We start from the raw sequence: 13,608 nt of genomic DNA, 5'->3' as shown, positions 1-13,608 counted from the left end.
CCGCATATTCGCGGTTCGACATTTGTCAAGTCGCGTCGCCTTTATTTACTATTGGCAGAGGTGTATCCATTTTTTAAAAAGTGTATGAGTGACTGACTATTCTTGCGCGGTATTTGTGAACTGACGAACTCCCGAGAATCCATGTTGGACCGAGGCAGCTGATTTTCACGGATCCGAACCTCCATAAACCTCATAAAGCGGCTTTTGTGTTTGGGGCCGGCGCTCGCTTGCTCGGAAAACTTTTCATCATGCGGCTTCCAGGAAGTTGATGGCAAATGAAATTTGACACAAACATCATTTATTGTGCAGCGTTACTGTCGAAGAAGCGACAAGAAGAGCAATGTGACATCACACAACAATCGGCAACAACTGAAAGGTGGCAGAAGGCCATCGATTGACTCCAACTGACCCGAAATGAGAATTTGTATTCTTTTTTTTTTTCATTCTCAAATTGCAACGTGTGAGCGAGTTTGGAACGGACGTTCCTGTTCAAATTCAAAGAACTAAATAACGCGGCCGTGTCACCTGACAGCTCCAACATTTCAAGCAGCAAGTTGACATGAAAGTTGAAGTGGATGACTTTGGTTTGCTCATGCTGAAATCTGCGTTTGGAAGTGTTTCTTGTACACGTTTTTTGGAAACGTGGGAGTTGTTGTACGCGTTATGTCGGAAGAAGCATGTTGGCAACAATCCGGAAGCAAGAAATGGTCGCAAGCCTTTTCTACACGCCGTCTTCCTCCTCCTCCATCTTCTCCGCTCCGTCCGCTTTCACCGAGAGAAGCTCCTCCCCTTCCTTTGGCGACGTCATGGTGATGACCAATGAGCTGCCTGCGGACGGGGCCGCTGAGCCGTGATGCCAAGGAGAGGGCGGAGCCTGCAAAGTGCAAAAACAACCTTTGAGTGGTTGTCCGGCTCCCCGTCGGCCGGTCGGGCCAATTTGACAGCTCATCGTTTTCGTCCTACAGCTTCATTCAACCATAAACATTTCAGAGGCTCGTATCTTCTGGTTTCCTCACAAATGATTTCTTCTAAAATATCAGTTGCATCTCAAGTGACAAAGACAACATGGGCATTTTTTGGGGGGTTTTCTTTCGCTCCAGCGTGCTTTTAATTCCGTTCTTCTTGGATTCAATGAGATTGCGTACAGACGGTCCAGTCTGAACAGCCGACTTCAAGATCGTAACGCGTGTTGCGATAGATAGACGAGGACGAAATCCGGACGCGTTCAACTGACTGACTCAAGTCAACGACCGCATGGAATTTGCAATGTGGAGGACATTTGACATTACAATTGGTTGACTTTTTTTCTCCTTGCAACTGGAGTGGAATGCAGATAAGCAAAGTGTTTCTTGTATGCTCGTCAGCTCTAACACGCTCAAGCTTGGCAATTGGGAACGATTGACTCGTTCCCGACTCCCCAACGGCGAGCATGGATTGGATTTTTGGTGCAATTGTTAGTCATCGGTATAATCCAGCACTGAAAATGCTGCGCTTGTTGAGTAGGAACCATGCGGGACGCGTTCCCTCATTGCATGACAAGGAGATTTGCGGTGAAATGCCAACGGACCTGCTGGCGAGTTTGCTCGTAGTTCTTCTTGAGCTTGACGAAGGTTCCCGCCAATCCCACCTGGGCCGTCACCCTCATGGCCGCCTTGAACATTTTGGGTGTGTCAGTTGGGAGCGGAATGACCTGGCTCGCGTCTTTGCTGACTCCCTTTTGCTCCGGCTTCTTGTCCTTGGTCAGCATGGTCCTGGAGGACAACACGGAACGTACGTGACCCGCTTTTCAGCCACCACCACCACGACCACGATGACGACGGCTTACTTGGCCTTCTTGCGGAGCAGTTTCTGCGACTCCGGATAGTGGACCAGGATTTCCGCCAGGTCCTTTTTGTCCAGGATGAACAGGTTGGCGAATCCGTGCGCCTTCACGTCGGCGGTGCGCCGGTTCCCTCCGCCCCCTGCCAACAAACTGACCAATGGGGGAGCACAAGGTTGACGCCTCCGCGTGTACTTCCTGTTTACGGCAACCTCTACTTCCTGTCCACATCTATATCCCATTATCTGCCTTTCCTTCCTGTCCACATGCACGTTTATGTCTGCGTCTTCTTCTGAATGTCAACGTTTGTCTCTTTACGACGCTGAAATTGGCTCCACGCTCGCCCGCAATTGCACTCTCTCGCCTGTAGATGGCAGTGTCTGCCATTGCAGAAGCCCCACTCACTTTGGAAGAAGTTGCTGACTAAAAACAAAATGGAGTTGACCTTCTAACCTGTTTGGCATTCTACACATCGCCAGCTTTCAATTGAGACCTATTTTGAAAAATCCGATTGGCATTTAAGGTTGCCAACATGGATGTTTTGACTGCAGAGGCTACAGTCACTTTGGGTGAAGTTGGTGATTTTGGTGGCCTCCCGTTTCCACAAAACCGAAATGGCTTTGACTTTCTCACCTGTTACGCACTCTACAAATCGCCAGCTATCAAATAAGACTTATTTTGAAAAATCCGATGGGCAAAAATTGGAATAAAATCGGTTTTAAAGCCCCAAAGAAATACAAGAACGGAGCCGTGCCTGGAGCTGGTCTACGTCCGTCCATCCGGGTCGGTCCAGACGCTCATTCTCAGTCCGAGTATTTCTTCAAGGCTTGACGTCATAAAGCTCTCGCCAAAAGGTGGCCATCCGTCAATCGTGTCACGGCGGAAGCGGCCGCCTCTCTTTATTTGGATATGAAGAAGACGGATGTCCAAATTGTGGATGGGGAGCTACAACAATGAGAACAACGTGCTGAAATCCACCAGGGTGTCCCGAACGCGTGCCGTTTTGCCACAAGACGCGCAAACGACCGATTGGACGGTCATTCCACGAGCAACATCATCATCCTGCTGTCGACCAGCCCCACAAACGGACGCCATAAACAGGTGAAAACTCCACAAGCACAATTGGAAACGGAACAAGTCTTTTGGATTTTGGACGTCCCCCTCCCGACGTGCGCACACTTGGCAAAATGCCGCACATGTATCGGGTCTGCAGACGACTGACCTGATCTCGCCAAACACCGAACCTGCTCGGATGGTGACAAAAACGGTCTGAAGGTCTGGACCGCCCACCACTTGGACCTCACCCTGCTTGATGATGTACATTTCCCTGCCGATCTCACCCTGCATCGCACACACGCGCGTTCAACGTTAAGACACATTCAAGGCACACGTGGACACGCAAGGCAGGAGGACACTGACCTTCTTACACACAAAGTCTCCCGGCAGGTAGACGACAGATTTGAGTCTGGTCAGCATGTCGAACACCATCTGACGATCGCAACCCTGACACACGCCAGCGCACCTCGGATCAATGCTTGGCGCGCGTGCGCATGTTTGTGATGTTGGCCGACGCTGACCTGGAAGAGCGCCACCTTGCTGACGATGGCGTAGTTGACATCCACGGCCATGTCCAGCCTCATCTTGGCCGGAAGCTGCAACAGCAACTCTTGCTCGTCTACGAAAGGCAACGGTAAACACACAGCCGTCCGTGCACAACGCGACACGCTTCAAAAGCGAGGCACACGAGGACGTGCGATTGGCCGCGAGTTACCCAGCATGCCTTGGCTCTTCCACGTGTACTCGTACCAGGTCTTGATGCGGTTGCGGACGGCCTTGGGAATGTCGTACGAGTTCATGTATTTGGCCGTGCCGTCCACGCAGGCCCGGTAGTAGTTCTCGGCGGCCGTGGCCGCTCCCACCACGTCCCTCATCTGCGAGACAGCGTCGAGACGCCGAGTGAGCGCCCGGCCGGGTCTGGTGCGGCGGCGGCGGACACTCGACCCACTTGTCCGATCATGATGGAGAACGCAAAGACGCCCACAAAATAGTTGATGAGCTGGAAGCAGATCTCGAAGACGGTGGTCGGGTCCGGAAGGCCGCCGATGGTGATCAACGTCTTCACCGCGAAGTAGTAACAGCGGATGTAACTGCACACGCAGGGAGGTCAAGCTACAAGCTAACAGGATCGATGCTAACAATCTATATGCTAACAGCGGATGTAACTGCACACGCAGGGAGGTCAAGCTACAAGATGACAGGATCGATGCTAACAAGCTATATGCTAACAGCGGATGTAACTGCACACGCAGGGAGGTCAAGCTACAAGCTAACAGGATCGATGCTAACAAGCTATATGCTAACAGCGGATGTAACTGCACACGCAGGGAGGTCAAGCTACAAGCTAACAGGATCGATGCTAACAAGCTATATGCTAACAGCGGATGTAACTGCACACGCAGGGAGGTCAAGCTACAAGATGACAGGATCGATGCTAACAAGCTATATGCTAACAGCGGATGTAACTGCACACGCAGGGAGGTCAAGCTACAAGCTAACAGGATCGATGCTAACAAGCTATATGCTAACAGCGGATGTAACTGCACACGCAGGGAGGTCAAGCTACAAGCTAACAGGATCGATGCTAACAAGCTATATGCTAACAGCGGATGTAACTGCACACGCAGGGAGGTCAAGCTACAAGCTGACAGGATCGATGCTAACAAGCTATATGCTAACAGCCGATGTAACTGCACACGCAGGGACATCAAGTTACAAGCTAACAGAATCGATGCAAACAAATAGATGTAATCGGACACGCAGGGAGGTCAAGCTCCATGTATAGCAGGTAAGACAAGCCGGTTACTCCAGTTTTGATCTCCTTACGCGTTGCCTTTGCCGTCGTAGACCCACTTGGTTGACGCTAAGCCTTGGTAGTCGGAGCCCCAGTAGAAGAGGCATGCATTGATGTGCAGAGAGTAGAGCAGGTAGGAGGAGGTCCGGATCACCCTGGCGCCAGACAAGCCCCATTTTAGTCTGGCTCCAGACACCAGAAGCCACCTGGCTTACCTGTAGATGTAGGCCTTCTTCATCACGGCTTCCATTCTGTCGTTGAACTCGAAGAAAACGTGGTACTGAGAGAGACACGCGAGTCACGTCAGTCACTTTCAGTCTGCAGTCACACTGGACGGCATGAAAAGTGCCGTAGAAACAAAACCTTGAGCAGACGAGGAAATCGTAGCAGAGACGTGACTCCCGTCCAGTAGTAGAAGATCTCCAAGGGAAACAGACTGATGACGTCCATCTGCAGAAGGCAGCAAACCAATAAACCGAGGCTGGGCTAGTCTCCTTGACTGGTTTTAGAGGGGGTCTAGTGTGTCTCTAGGTTGTACTAGGCTGCTTCTCGGCTCTTTCCTAGTCTGATCCTAAAGTGACGCTAGCGGACCGCTCGAATGTCTCCCAATGTCTTCTAGATTGATTCCAGCTTGTCTTTAGAAAGGCTCTTAAATGTGGTGGTTGTAGAACGTACCTTGAACCTCTCGGTGGTCATGTAGTTTTCCTGCATGGCTTTTTTATCGCACTGAAAGGCAACGTTACGGATGCAGTAAGGGGAGGAAGCAGAAGACACAGGAAGAAGACAAGAAGGCAAGTTTGTCTTTGGTCCCTGACCACGATATCTCCCCCACGGACAAACTGCAGGCGGGGCTGGAAGACCAGGATGTCGGCGATGTAAATGAGGTCGCAGGTGTAGTCGACCAGGAGCCACAGGTGGAGGTTCTCCGCTGTCTGGTAGGGAAAGGCCCAGCGGACGGGTATCAACCAAACGTTCCAGTTCCAGGCCGCCACCACCAAGAACAGCCACAGCACGTAGACCAGGTCTGCAAGCCCACACGACAACGTATCACCAGGAGGCCTCCGACTCACAAAACATTGTCCGTGTTGACGGGTGAACGGTTTCATGCGGGAGGGGTTTTCCATGTCTCCCTCCTCCAACACAGCTGAGGATCGTTATCAGGCTCCTCCACAACTTTCTGATCAATGGAGCCACCTGTTTTGGAGGAGGGAGACATCGAAAACACGCAGAACTGACTGCGACCAGGGTTGCCTCGCCCTGTTGTCGACCAATCGGTGGACGATGGAGATTTGTCATGGATTGGACCTCGAGTGCCCGAGCATGTTTTGAATCTCCAAAGTTGTTCTACAGCGGATCCGACTTGTCATGGTTTTGGACTGGCAGAAAGGTGCTTCTATTGCGGAATGTGTTTTATACAAACCGGTGAAGGGGTCGATGCTGGAGGGGAAGCGGAACTCCACGACGGCTCGGAGCCATTTGGGCATGGTCGCAAGTTTGGGAATCTGAAGAGGATGTCCCAGAAGATGAAAGAGTAACACGCCGTCTTCCTCTTCTTCCTTTCCGCCGGTGGGGGCTTCTATCTTGTCTTCTCCAGGTGGGGGCGGGGGAGGTGGCGCTTTGCTGGGAGCTGAAGTAACATGACAAGGTCAAAGGTTGATAGCTACATAGTCCCTTGCTCATTTTGCAGACTAAAAATTCTTCGGTAGCGACCAGCGAGAAGGGAACGTGTTCTCAACACAGCCAAGGTCAAAGTGACGTTCAGACTTACAGGCAGCGGGACTTTCCTGCTCCGACTCATCTGGATCGAGCAGACGGTCTTTGTGGCGTTCCGTCCGACCTTTGAAGAGCCGTACCAGCTGGCCCAGGCGGTCCTGGACCACCACGCTCCCGACGCTAGCCGCCGAGGCCGGACGGACGCTGACAAAGGACAAACGGGACGTGAAGATGGCGGCCGGACCGATCGAGCGAGCGATCGAGCGAGCGAGCGGTCTCCTGCAGGAGGCTTCTACTCACTCTGCAGCCAGCGGGCCGCCTTGACTGGACCAGGACTTGAGTCCTACCCGCAGTGACTCATCGTCGTGCTCATCCGCGGAGAGATCTGCGGTCCCGCTGGGACAAGACCAAAAAGGACGGGTGAGCGCTTCATTGTTATACTAGCGCAATTTCTGGAGAAGAGCTCGCACTCTGAAAATGCTCTTTGTTTCAAAAGCTCAACGATTGGATTTCTTGTGTTCGGACACTTCAAGTGCTTGGTTGCGTCAAGGGAAGTCATCTAAGTTTGCAGACGCTTTGGGTTTGTCAACACTCGAGCTTCCGTCGGGGCTGTGACAGCCGACCAAACGGGATCTCGCTTGCAAAAGCTGCAGAATGTCGTCCATTTGCAACGAAACGGCACATCCAGTAAGGAGCTTCTTCCATGGACTTTTTGCGACATGGAAAACCCGCAGGACGGCGGCGCTCGAAAACCAGGCTCGCCTACCCCCGCTCGACCTGTTGGGGCTCTCTTTTGTTGCGTGTGGATGTCACCTGAGGTTTGGCAGGGCGAGTTCGCCGACACGCAGCACGGGTGGCGTGACAATCTCGGGCAGGGTCACGCCTTCTCCCGCTTCCAGTCGCCAACCTGCTGGAGCGCAATCACGTCAGCAAACGGCAGACCACATGGCACGGGAAGGGAAGCGCTTGGAGGATCGATCAATTTCACCGATCAATTCCCCGTGATGGTTGTGTGAGCGTTGGCCCATGAGGAAACAAAAGCAGCAAACGTGTCGTTTGATGGAGCCGTTGCCAAAAGCGGCCAAAGGGCTTGAAGTGACGACATCTCAACTGGTTTGGAAATTCACATCGTAAATTGAAATGCCTTCACCTTGTTCATGGTGGACGACACGGTGGCCAAATATCCATATTATCGATACCAAGTCAGTAATGCTATTGGATCGATACCGGCAACATAATATCGATCCGGTACTTTCGTTTCACTTTGGCTCTTTTCTGCACCGCCGCGGTTTGCTCAAACAGATAACGGGCGTGTCACATGCAGTAGCCACACAAAGGCACATTTGTGCCGTCACGTGACTTATAGCTCATATTTCGTCTACATCGCCTGAACACATACAGTAGTGGAGGACTTGAAAAATAATTGGGTTTGTATGTTGTTGTATATTTGCTGCATGATAATCTTGAACATCTTGTTTATTAAAAGGTTGATAAAAATCCACAAAAGTGTGAAAAAAAGGCAGAATTTTGAGTTTTTCTTTTGTATTTGTAGTTTGTGAAGAATTTGTTTTCCTCTAATCACTTTGGTTAAGAAAGTAAAAAAAAATGTTAAAAGATAAAGTATTTAACGTATGTAAAGTCTACAAAAGTATTTAAAACAAACTTTGACCCAATTTTGCCCTTTGTTTAAAAAAATGTGCAGTATCGCACACCACTACTGACAAGGATCAGCGGGCACACATTGTGACATCACTTCCTCTTTCTGCTCGTTCATGTTTGAATAATATGTTTGATATTTGAGTTCCGGGGCCCCAATTGGTTGAATGCGGCCCCGGAAGCCAAATGCGTTTGACAGCGTTTGTTTGTTTGTTTGCTTGCTTGCGCGCGGGACTTGAGACGGGACGGAAGCACGCGAGCGCCGCCGCTTGTCGTCACCTGAGTCCGCAACTGGCGCTGCACTTCCGAGCTGAAAGTCAAACGGGCTCACGTCAGGCTGATGCGTAAGAGCGACCGATCGGGATCCTGCAGGGCGACGTCACCTGATTGTCGGGTGGCCTGGCGGGACTCTCGGAAAAGTCGTCGACTTGCGGTGGCGCTGCTGAGCTTGGAGCGCCCCCTTCAGGCAGGCACCTGCTGAGCAGCATTACAAGAAAGGAGTCTGGCATTATTCTTCGTTGCGACTCGCAAGTTGAATTTGTTCTGTCGGCGAGCGCTTAAGTCAAGTTACTCCAAGATCAAAGGACTTTCCTCCCTCCATACCTTGTTCAACTCTAGTACCAGTTTTTGTTTGGGACATTTCGCTGCATGTCACGACAACCACTTGTTGTTGTGTTGTATGTGCACCTTTAAGGGGCGTGGTCTAGAGAGTGATGCGGTTAGCCTGCCTGCTAGCGTCTGGTCGACAGTCGTCATCGTTTGGATGTTTGTCTTGTTTGTTTGTTTGTTTGTTTGTTTGGCCCACGTGCGAGTCAAGCTGGCACGCTCGTTTGCAATCCTGCAAGCTTTCCTTCAACACACCCCAAATAAAAGGAGAGGGGAAAAAAAAACTGGGACTGATGCGCTGCCATTTGTATTTTCGAACTGTTGGCGAACGTTGACGCCACCCACAAGGCAATGCGGCTTCTGGTTTTTCTGCTGGGAGTGGACGTGACAAGATTTTGTACTTTAATTTTTTTTCTTAAAACTATGGTCTGTGACTGGGACGGGACAGGATTTTTTTATTTATTTTTTTAACTGTAATCCGGGACTGGGATGGGATTATTATTTTTTTTTTAAACTACGTATGGTCTAGGACTGAGACGGAACAGGATTTATTTTATTTTATTTGTAAACTACGTTTTTTTGTTGTTGTTGTTGTTTTTTTCTCAGTGTGAGAAATGGGAAAAAATATGATGGAAGTGAAAGTCCACTCCCATGTCAGCCTCCAATCCCAGCAGAAGATCTCGGTCCCTGGCGTGGTTGCGGTTCTTGGAGTTGATGTGGGTTTTGTTTTGGAGGCAGAAAGCAAACTCACTCGGGCTCGTCCTCGTTGTCCTCCTCCAGGATGTTGGGAAGTCTGCGGGAAGACAGAAGGGACGGATGACGCTTCGGCGACCGACGCGGTTGCGCGGGCGCCAGGCCGCTCACTGCTCGTCCGACTCGGGCAGAGGTCGGATGGCGAAGGAGGCGGAGCCCTCCAGCTGCTCCAGCTGTCGGACGGCTTCCTGCGCCGCCCTCCTGGCCACGTCCTCCGCCACGCGCGCGGCCTCCAGACGCCGCTGCCGCAGTCTGCTTCCGTTGACGGCGGATCAGTTTCACAGGTGCAAAGATGGAACGGCGTCAGGACCCGGGACCCACCTTCCCTCCATGTGAGCCAGAACCGCCTCGCCGGCATCCTTCTTGATGTTCTCCATCAGCGGAATCCAGCATGCCTCTTCATCCTGCAACGCAGACGGGACGGATGCGACTATCGTGATATTTGTACTTAATATACAGCCACTCGAACGGCTCCATTGTTCATGACTCATTGAGTAATGACTTGGCGGGCCACTAGGGGGAGTGCCTCATAAGAGTGGCAGGGAAATGCACGCAAGTCTTCAGGCGAAGAAGAAGAAGACTCATCAGGACTCTTTCACTTTTTATCTGACTCACTTTTGCACACGTTTCCATGGAAAATGTCGATTGTATCTTCAATTTCAACATTTTGAAGCACACAATTTCCGAGGAATATTAATATTGATTTCATTGGATTTAATATTGAAGTCATTTCATTTATTTACTTTAGCAATGTTACAGAAAAAAAAATGGTCTCAGTTTATTTCTAAAATGAAACAAATGTAACTGACTGACATGTTGACAATCGTGTTTAAGAAATTTGTTGACAGAAAGTGGTCTCTGTTTCCAAGACATTTGTAATTGTAAAAAAAAAAACACACACACACACACACGAAAGTACTCAGTATGAAGAAGGCAACAGTTTGAATATTGTGTTTTTTTTGGTGATTTTCTCATTTATGTCGAGTCGTTTCATCGTAGATGAGTGTTGATTAATGACCTGAGCAATATTTGGATGATGGCGGTACGGTCATATGGTGAGCTCATGGTTATCGTGAACGCATATTGTAAACGTGTGGTGAGGTACCCACCCGTACTTGGCGCGGCCGTCTCACCTTGTCCTGCTCCTTGTCGTCGTTGCTTTTTGCTGGCGGCTGAAGTTCGTGCTCCAAGAGTTGCAGCCGTCTTCTCTTGGGAGTGACTAAAAGTCACAAAGTGTGAAGCGCACGCGAGAGGCTTTCAGGAAAGTGGCAGTTTTGGGCTAAAATGCACTTTGTGGCCTGCGTCTGGGAAAGGTGGCGTCTCCATCCGTTTGGCTGGCTTGCTAAATGCTCGACAACGCTGCTTGCTGCATTCAAAGCGCTTTGATGGGAAACTGCTTGTGGCTATTGCACGCAAGCTACAAGGCGCTAGCTAACGCAAAAGGGATATTGGCAAAGGCAAAACGATGAGTCTGAAGTTCCACTTACTCTCCTGAACGTCACCATCCGCTTCCTGCGGGAAACAACAAACGACTCGTTTCGTGGGAGACGGCAAATTCAACATTTAATCAACTTCAAAGATTCAAGTGAGGATGGAAATAATTCATTGAGTGCCACCTGAAAAGGTTGATGTCAACTCATTTCATAATAGGAATACATTCAAGCGCTAACTCGTTTCCTCCTACTTTCCAAAAATGAGCTCACGAAAGTCACTCAACATTGTCTTTCCTTTTATTATTATTTTTTGACAGCTCAGAATTGTTCATTCAGCAGTCTTACCCATTCAACATATCCTCATCATTGCTTTTTTTGAAGTGCGCATGTGTGGAAGGCCGGAGCAGCCTGGACTCCAACCCGAGTCCTCCGAACTGCGAGCTTACATCAAGTTCCAAATTTCCATTTTCACAAAATCACTTCTTTACACGAGCCAAAGTGCAAGTGCGACGCGACGCGACACTTCACTTCACTTCACTTCACTTCACTTCACTTCACTTCACTTCACTTTTTTGTTCCTTTTTTTCGTTTTGTCCGAATTGCGCTGACGTGCGAGCGGCGCTTGTCGGACAAAATTGGCCTCATCCCACCACAAATGATGTCATCAAGCGAGCGCCTAAGGCGGCGCGCTCACCTGCTGCTGCGCCGGCTGGGGCAACACGCGGCCCAGGCTGCCCACAATCCATCCCAGAATACTGCAAACAATCAGGAGATGACGTCATCGCGGGTCACCAAAACGCTTTGTGGAAGAAACTCACCCCGGTGGCGGGCGGGGCTGCTTGGCAAGACGCGTGGACTCCGCCTCCTCGAGCGGGACGACTGAGTGAGCAAAAGGCAGAAAGACAAAAAAGGCAATTCTCAATTTGCGTACTTGTCTGTTCTCGGGTCCTCGTGACATAATTTCCCGATTCAAGGTACAAATCAAGCAAAAACGTTGGTTGGTTGTCGAAGGTTTGACTCGCTCGCAAAACTTGCCTTTCCATCACGGGAGCACGTCAGAGTCCAGGCCAAGTTCACAACAAGGTTAAGTTGAGTTCGTTAAAACGAACAAAAAAAAATACAACTAAACTTTTAAAAAAAACAATGTCGTTAACGGAATATGGAAAATGCTTTTTAAAACATGACGTCACTCCCATGCTGTTTTTTAAATATTGTGCACGTCATACACGTAAAAAAACAAAACAAAACAAAAACTAAGCATTCATCAAAACCTCGTGGGAAACTCGTTCAAACTAAGTAAATTTAAAAAAACAAAATTCCAAAAGAATAATAATAATAATAATCACGCTGGCTTTTTGCCAAAAGTACGACGAGTTTCCAACAAGACAACAAGGTGAGTTTTTGCGTTTGTTCTTGGGAAGGCCGCACTCGGCCAGTTGACGAGACGGCCAAAGACTTGCAAAGGTGGCGGGAAGGCGGAGTCTCACCTGCCGGCGTGACATCCTGAAAAACATCACGTGACCTGAGGGCGGAGCGCGGGAAGCCCAAATGCATTGTGGGAAAGCAAACCTCCGCGTGGGCCTGCTTCTTGTCCTTGTTGAGGACGGGCGGAGGAAAGATTTTGTCCCCACCTTGACTCAGCGGCGGCGGCACGTCTTTCCTGCGGGGACAGCAAGTCAGCGGCGAGCCACTCCATCCAAGTCCAACTGCAAAAAAGGATGTGGAACGGAACCTGCTCTCTGACGACAACGCCACTTCCTGCTTGGACTCATCCGGGGTGATCGCCGTCGTCTCCTGAAAAAAAAACAAAAGTCAAAAGTCAAAAAGAGAACTATTGCAACATTGGCGCGCTTGCGTGCGTCTGACCGTGAAAGGGGGCGTGGCAGCAGCGTTGGCTCGTCGGCGCGGGTCGGTCTCGGGCGGGCGGGGAACAATTTGGAGCAGCCAGTTCATCATCTTCAAGACTTTTACTGTGAAAGGACAACATGGGCACCGCGGCCGTCTTCTCATACACTTGTTGGTTGAATGACCAATGAGAGGCAAGGGGGCGGAGCTACTCATACACATCTCAACAGCATTGCCAATCCAACATGTCCAAATATGGTCATTTCCTCTCTACAGCCCAGCACATGAATGAGTGAACACAAGCGGATGGTTGAGTGAATCAACCGACGAGTGAGTCCGACTGAATGAATGCATGACGAGGTGAACACATGCAGTCGAAGGAAGTCGCAAGTGAGAAAGGTTTGAGCTCGGCGTGCTTGCGACGCAGTCGCATCCAATTAGTGGCAAGCACCTTCATCTTCATCCTCTTCGTCCGCCCCGCTAGCTTTAGCATGTTAGCGGTTTGCAAGTGCGGCCTCACAACTTGAGCGAGGGTTCCTCAAGTGTTGCGCAACCGGTGAGTCGGTCAGCTTATGGCTGCGCCGCCATCGTCCCCATTGCCGCTTGCTCCGTCTCGCAATCTTCCTCGCCTACGCGTCTCATATCAAAAAAAAAAAAGAAGACGGCAACGTTGCGTCATGGTCCACGAGAGCCAGCACTTTTTCAAGCCTCCCATTGCGCAACCATCTGTCAAAATCCGAGGCTTCATTTTGTCTGCCAATTTGAAAATTTTCGTCTCACTTTTAGTCCATTTCAGTCACGTTTGTTAGTTTTTATCACAGTTAGTCAACCTCATCTCAACTCGACTATTAAATTGAGCATTTTAGTCTTTATTTTAGTCCAAGAAAACATTTTTATTGTCTAGTTTTAGTCAACAATAACAGTCAACGTTT

General features: G+C 49.9%; 1 protein-coding gene across 8 annotated transcripts in view; it reads right to left on the bottom strand.

The window, feature by feature from the left end:
- Nucleotides 1–276: 276 nt before the first annotated feature.
- Nucleotides 277–13,608, bottom strand: part of LOC144018213 (cyclic nucleotide-gated channel beta-3-like) — a 35,343-nt gene continuing 22,011 nt past the window's right edge. For 2 of the 8 annotated variants that reach the window (XM_077520456.1, XM_077520452.1), the window contains exons 2-30: nt 12,698–12,801; nt 12,564–12,625; nt 12,319–12,491; nt 11,650–11,710; nt 11,526–11,586; nt 10,886–10,910; nt 10,508–10,617; nt 9,720–9,802; nt 9,510–9,650; nt 9,397–9,438; nt 8,423–8,516; nt 8,319–8,349; nt 7,197–7,290; nt 6,684–6,779; nt 6,439–6,587; nt 6,091–6,297; nt 5,486–5,694; nt 5,346–5,396; nt 5,034–5,120; nt 4,886–4,950; nt 4,703–4,825; nt 3,825–3,966; nt 3,591–3,750; nt 3,397–3,494; nt 3,239–3,322; nt 3,042–3,160; nt 1,826–1,972; nt 1,568–1,751; nt 277–874 (exon numbers count right to left, since the gene is read on the bottom strand). In XM_077520456.1, coding sequence (XP_077376582.1) covers nt 722–874; nt 1,568–1,751; nt 1,826–1,972; nt 3,042–3,160; nt 3,239–3,322; nt 3,397–3,494; nt 3,591–3,750; nt 3,825–3,966; nt 4,703–4,825; nt 4,886–4,950; nt 5,034–5,120; nt 5,346–5,396; nt 5,486–5,694; nt 6,091–6,297; nt 6,439–6,587; nt 6,684–6,779; nt 7,197–7,290; nt 8,319–8,349; nt 8,423–8,516; nt 9,397–9,438; nt 9,510–9,650; nt 9,720–9,802; nt 10,508–10,617; nt 10,886–10,910; nt 11,526–11,586; nt 11,650–11,710; nt 12,319–12,491; nt 12,564–12,625; nt 12,698–12,787 — 3,141 coding nt within the window. In that variant the 5' untranslated portion in view covers nt 12,788–12,801 and the 3' untranslated portion in view covers nt 277–721. The remainder of the gene's footprint in view (nt 875–1,567; nt 1,752–1,825; nt 1,973–3,041; nt 3,161–3,238; nt 3,323–3,396; nt 3,495–3,590; nt 3,751–3,824; nt 3,967–4,702; nt 4,826–4,885; nt 4,951–5,033; nt 5,121–5,345; nt 5,397–5,485; nt 5,695–6,090; nt 6,298–6,438; nt 6,588–6,683; nt 6,780–7,196; nt 7,291–8,318; nt 8,350–8,422; nt 8,517–9,396; nt 9,439–9,509; nt 9,651–9,719; nt 9,803–10,507; nt 10,618–10,885; nt 10,911–11,525; nt 11,587–11,649; nt 11,711–12,318; nt 12,492–12,563; nt 12,626–12,697; nt 12,802–13,608) is intronic. The other 6 variants (XM_077520455.1, XM_077520453.1, XM_077520454.1 and 3 more) reach the window with 6 other exon arrangements.

This window comes from Festucalex cinctus, chromosome 4 (genome assembly GCF_051991245.1).
Source record: "Festucalex cinctus isolate MCC-2025b chromosome 4, RoL_Fcin_1.0, whole genome shotgun sequence".
Classification (NCBI taxonomy): Eukaryota; Metazoa; Chordata; class Actinopteri; order Syngnathiformes; family Syngnathidae; genus Festucalex; species Festucalex cinctus.
This window is presented reverse-complemented; position numbering and strand designations above follow the sequence as displayed.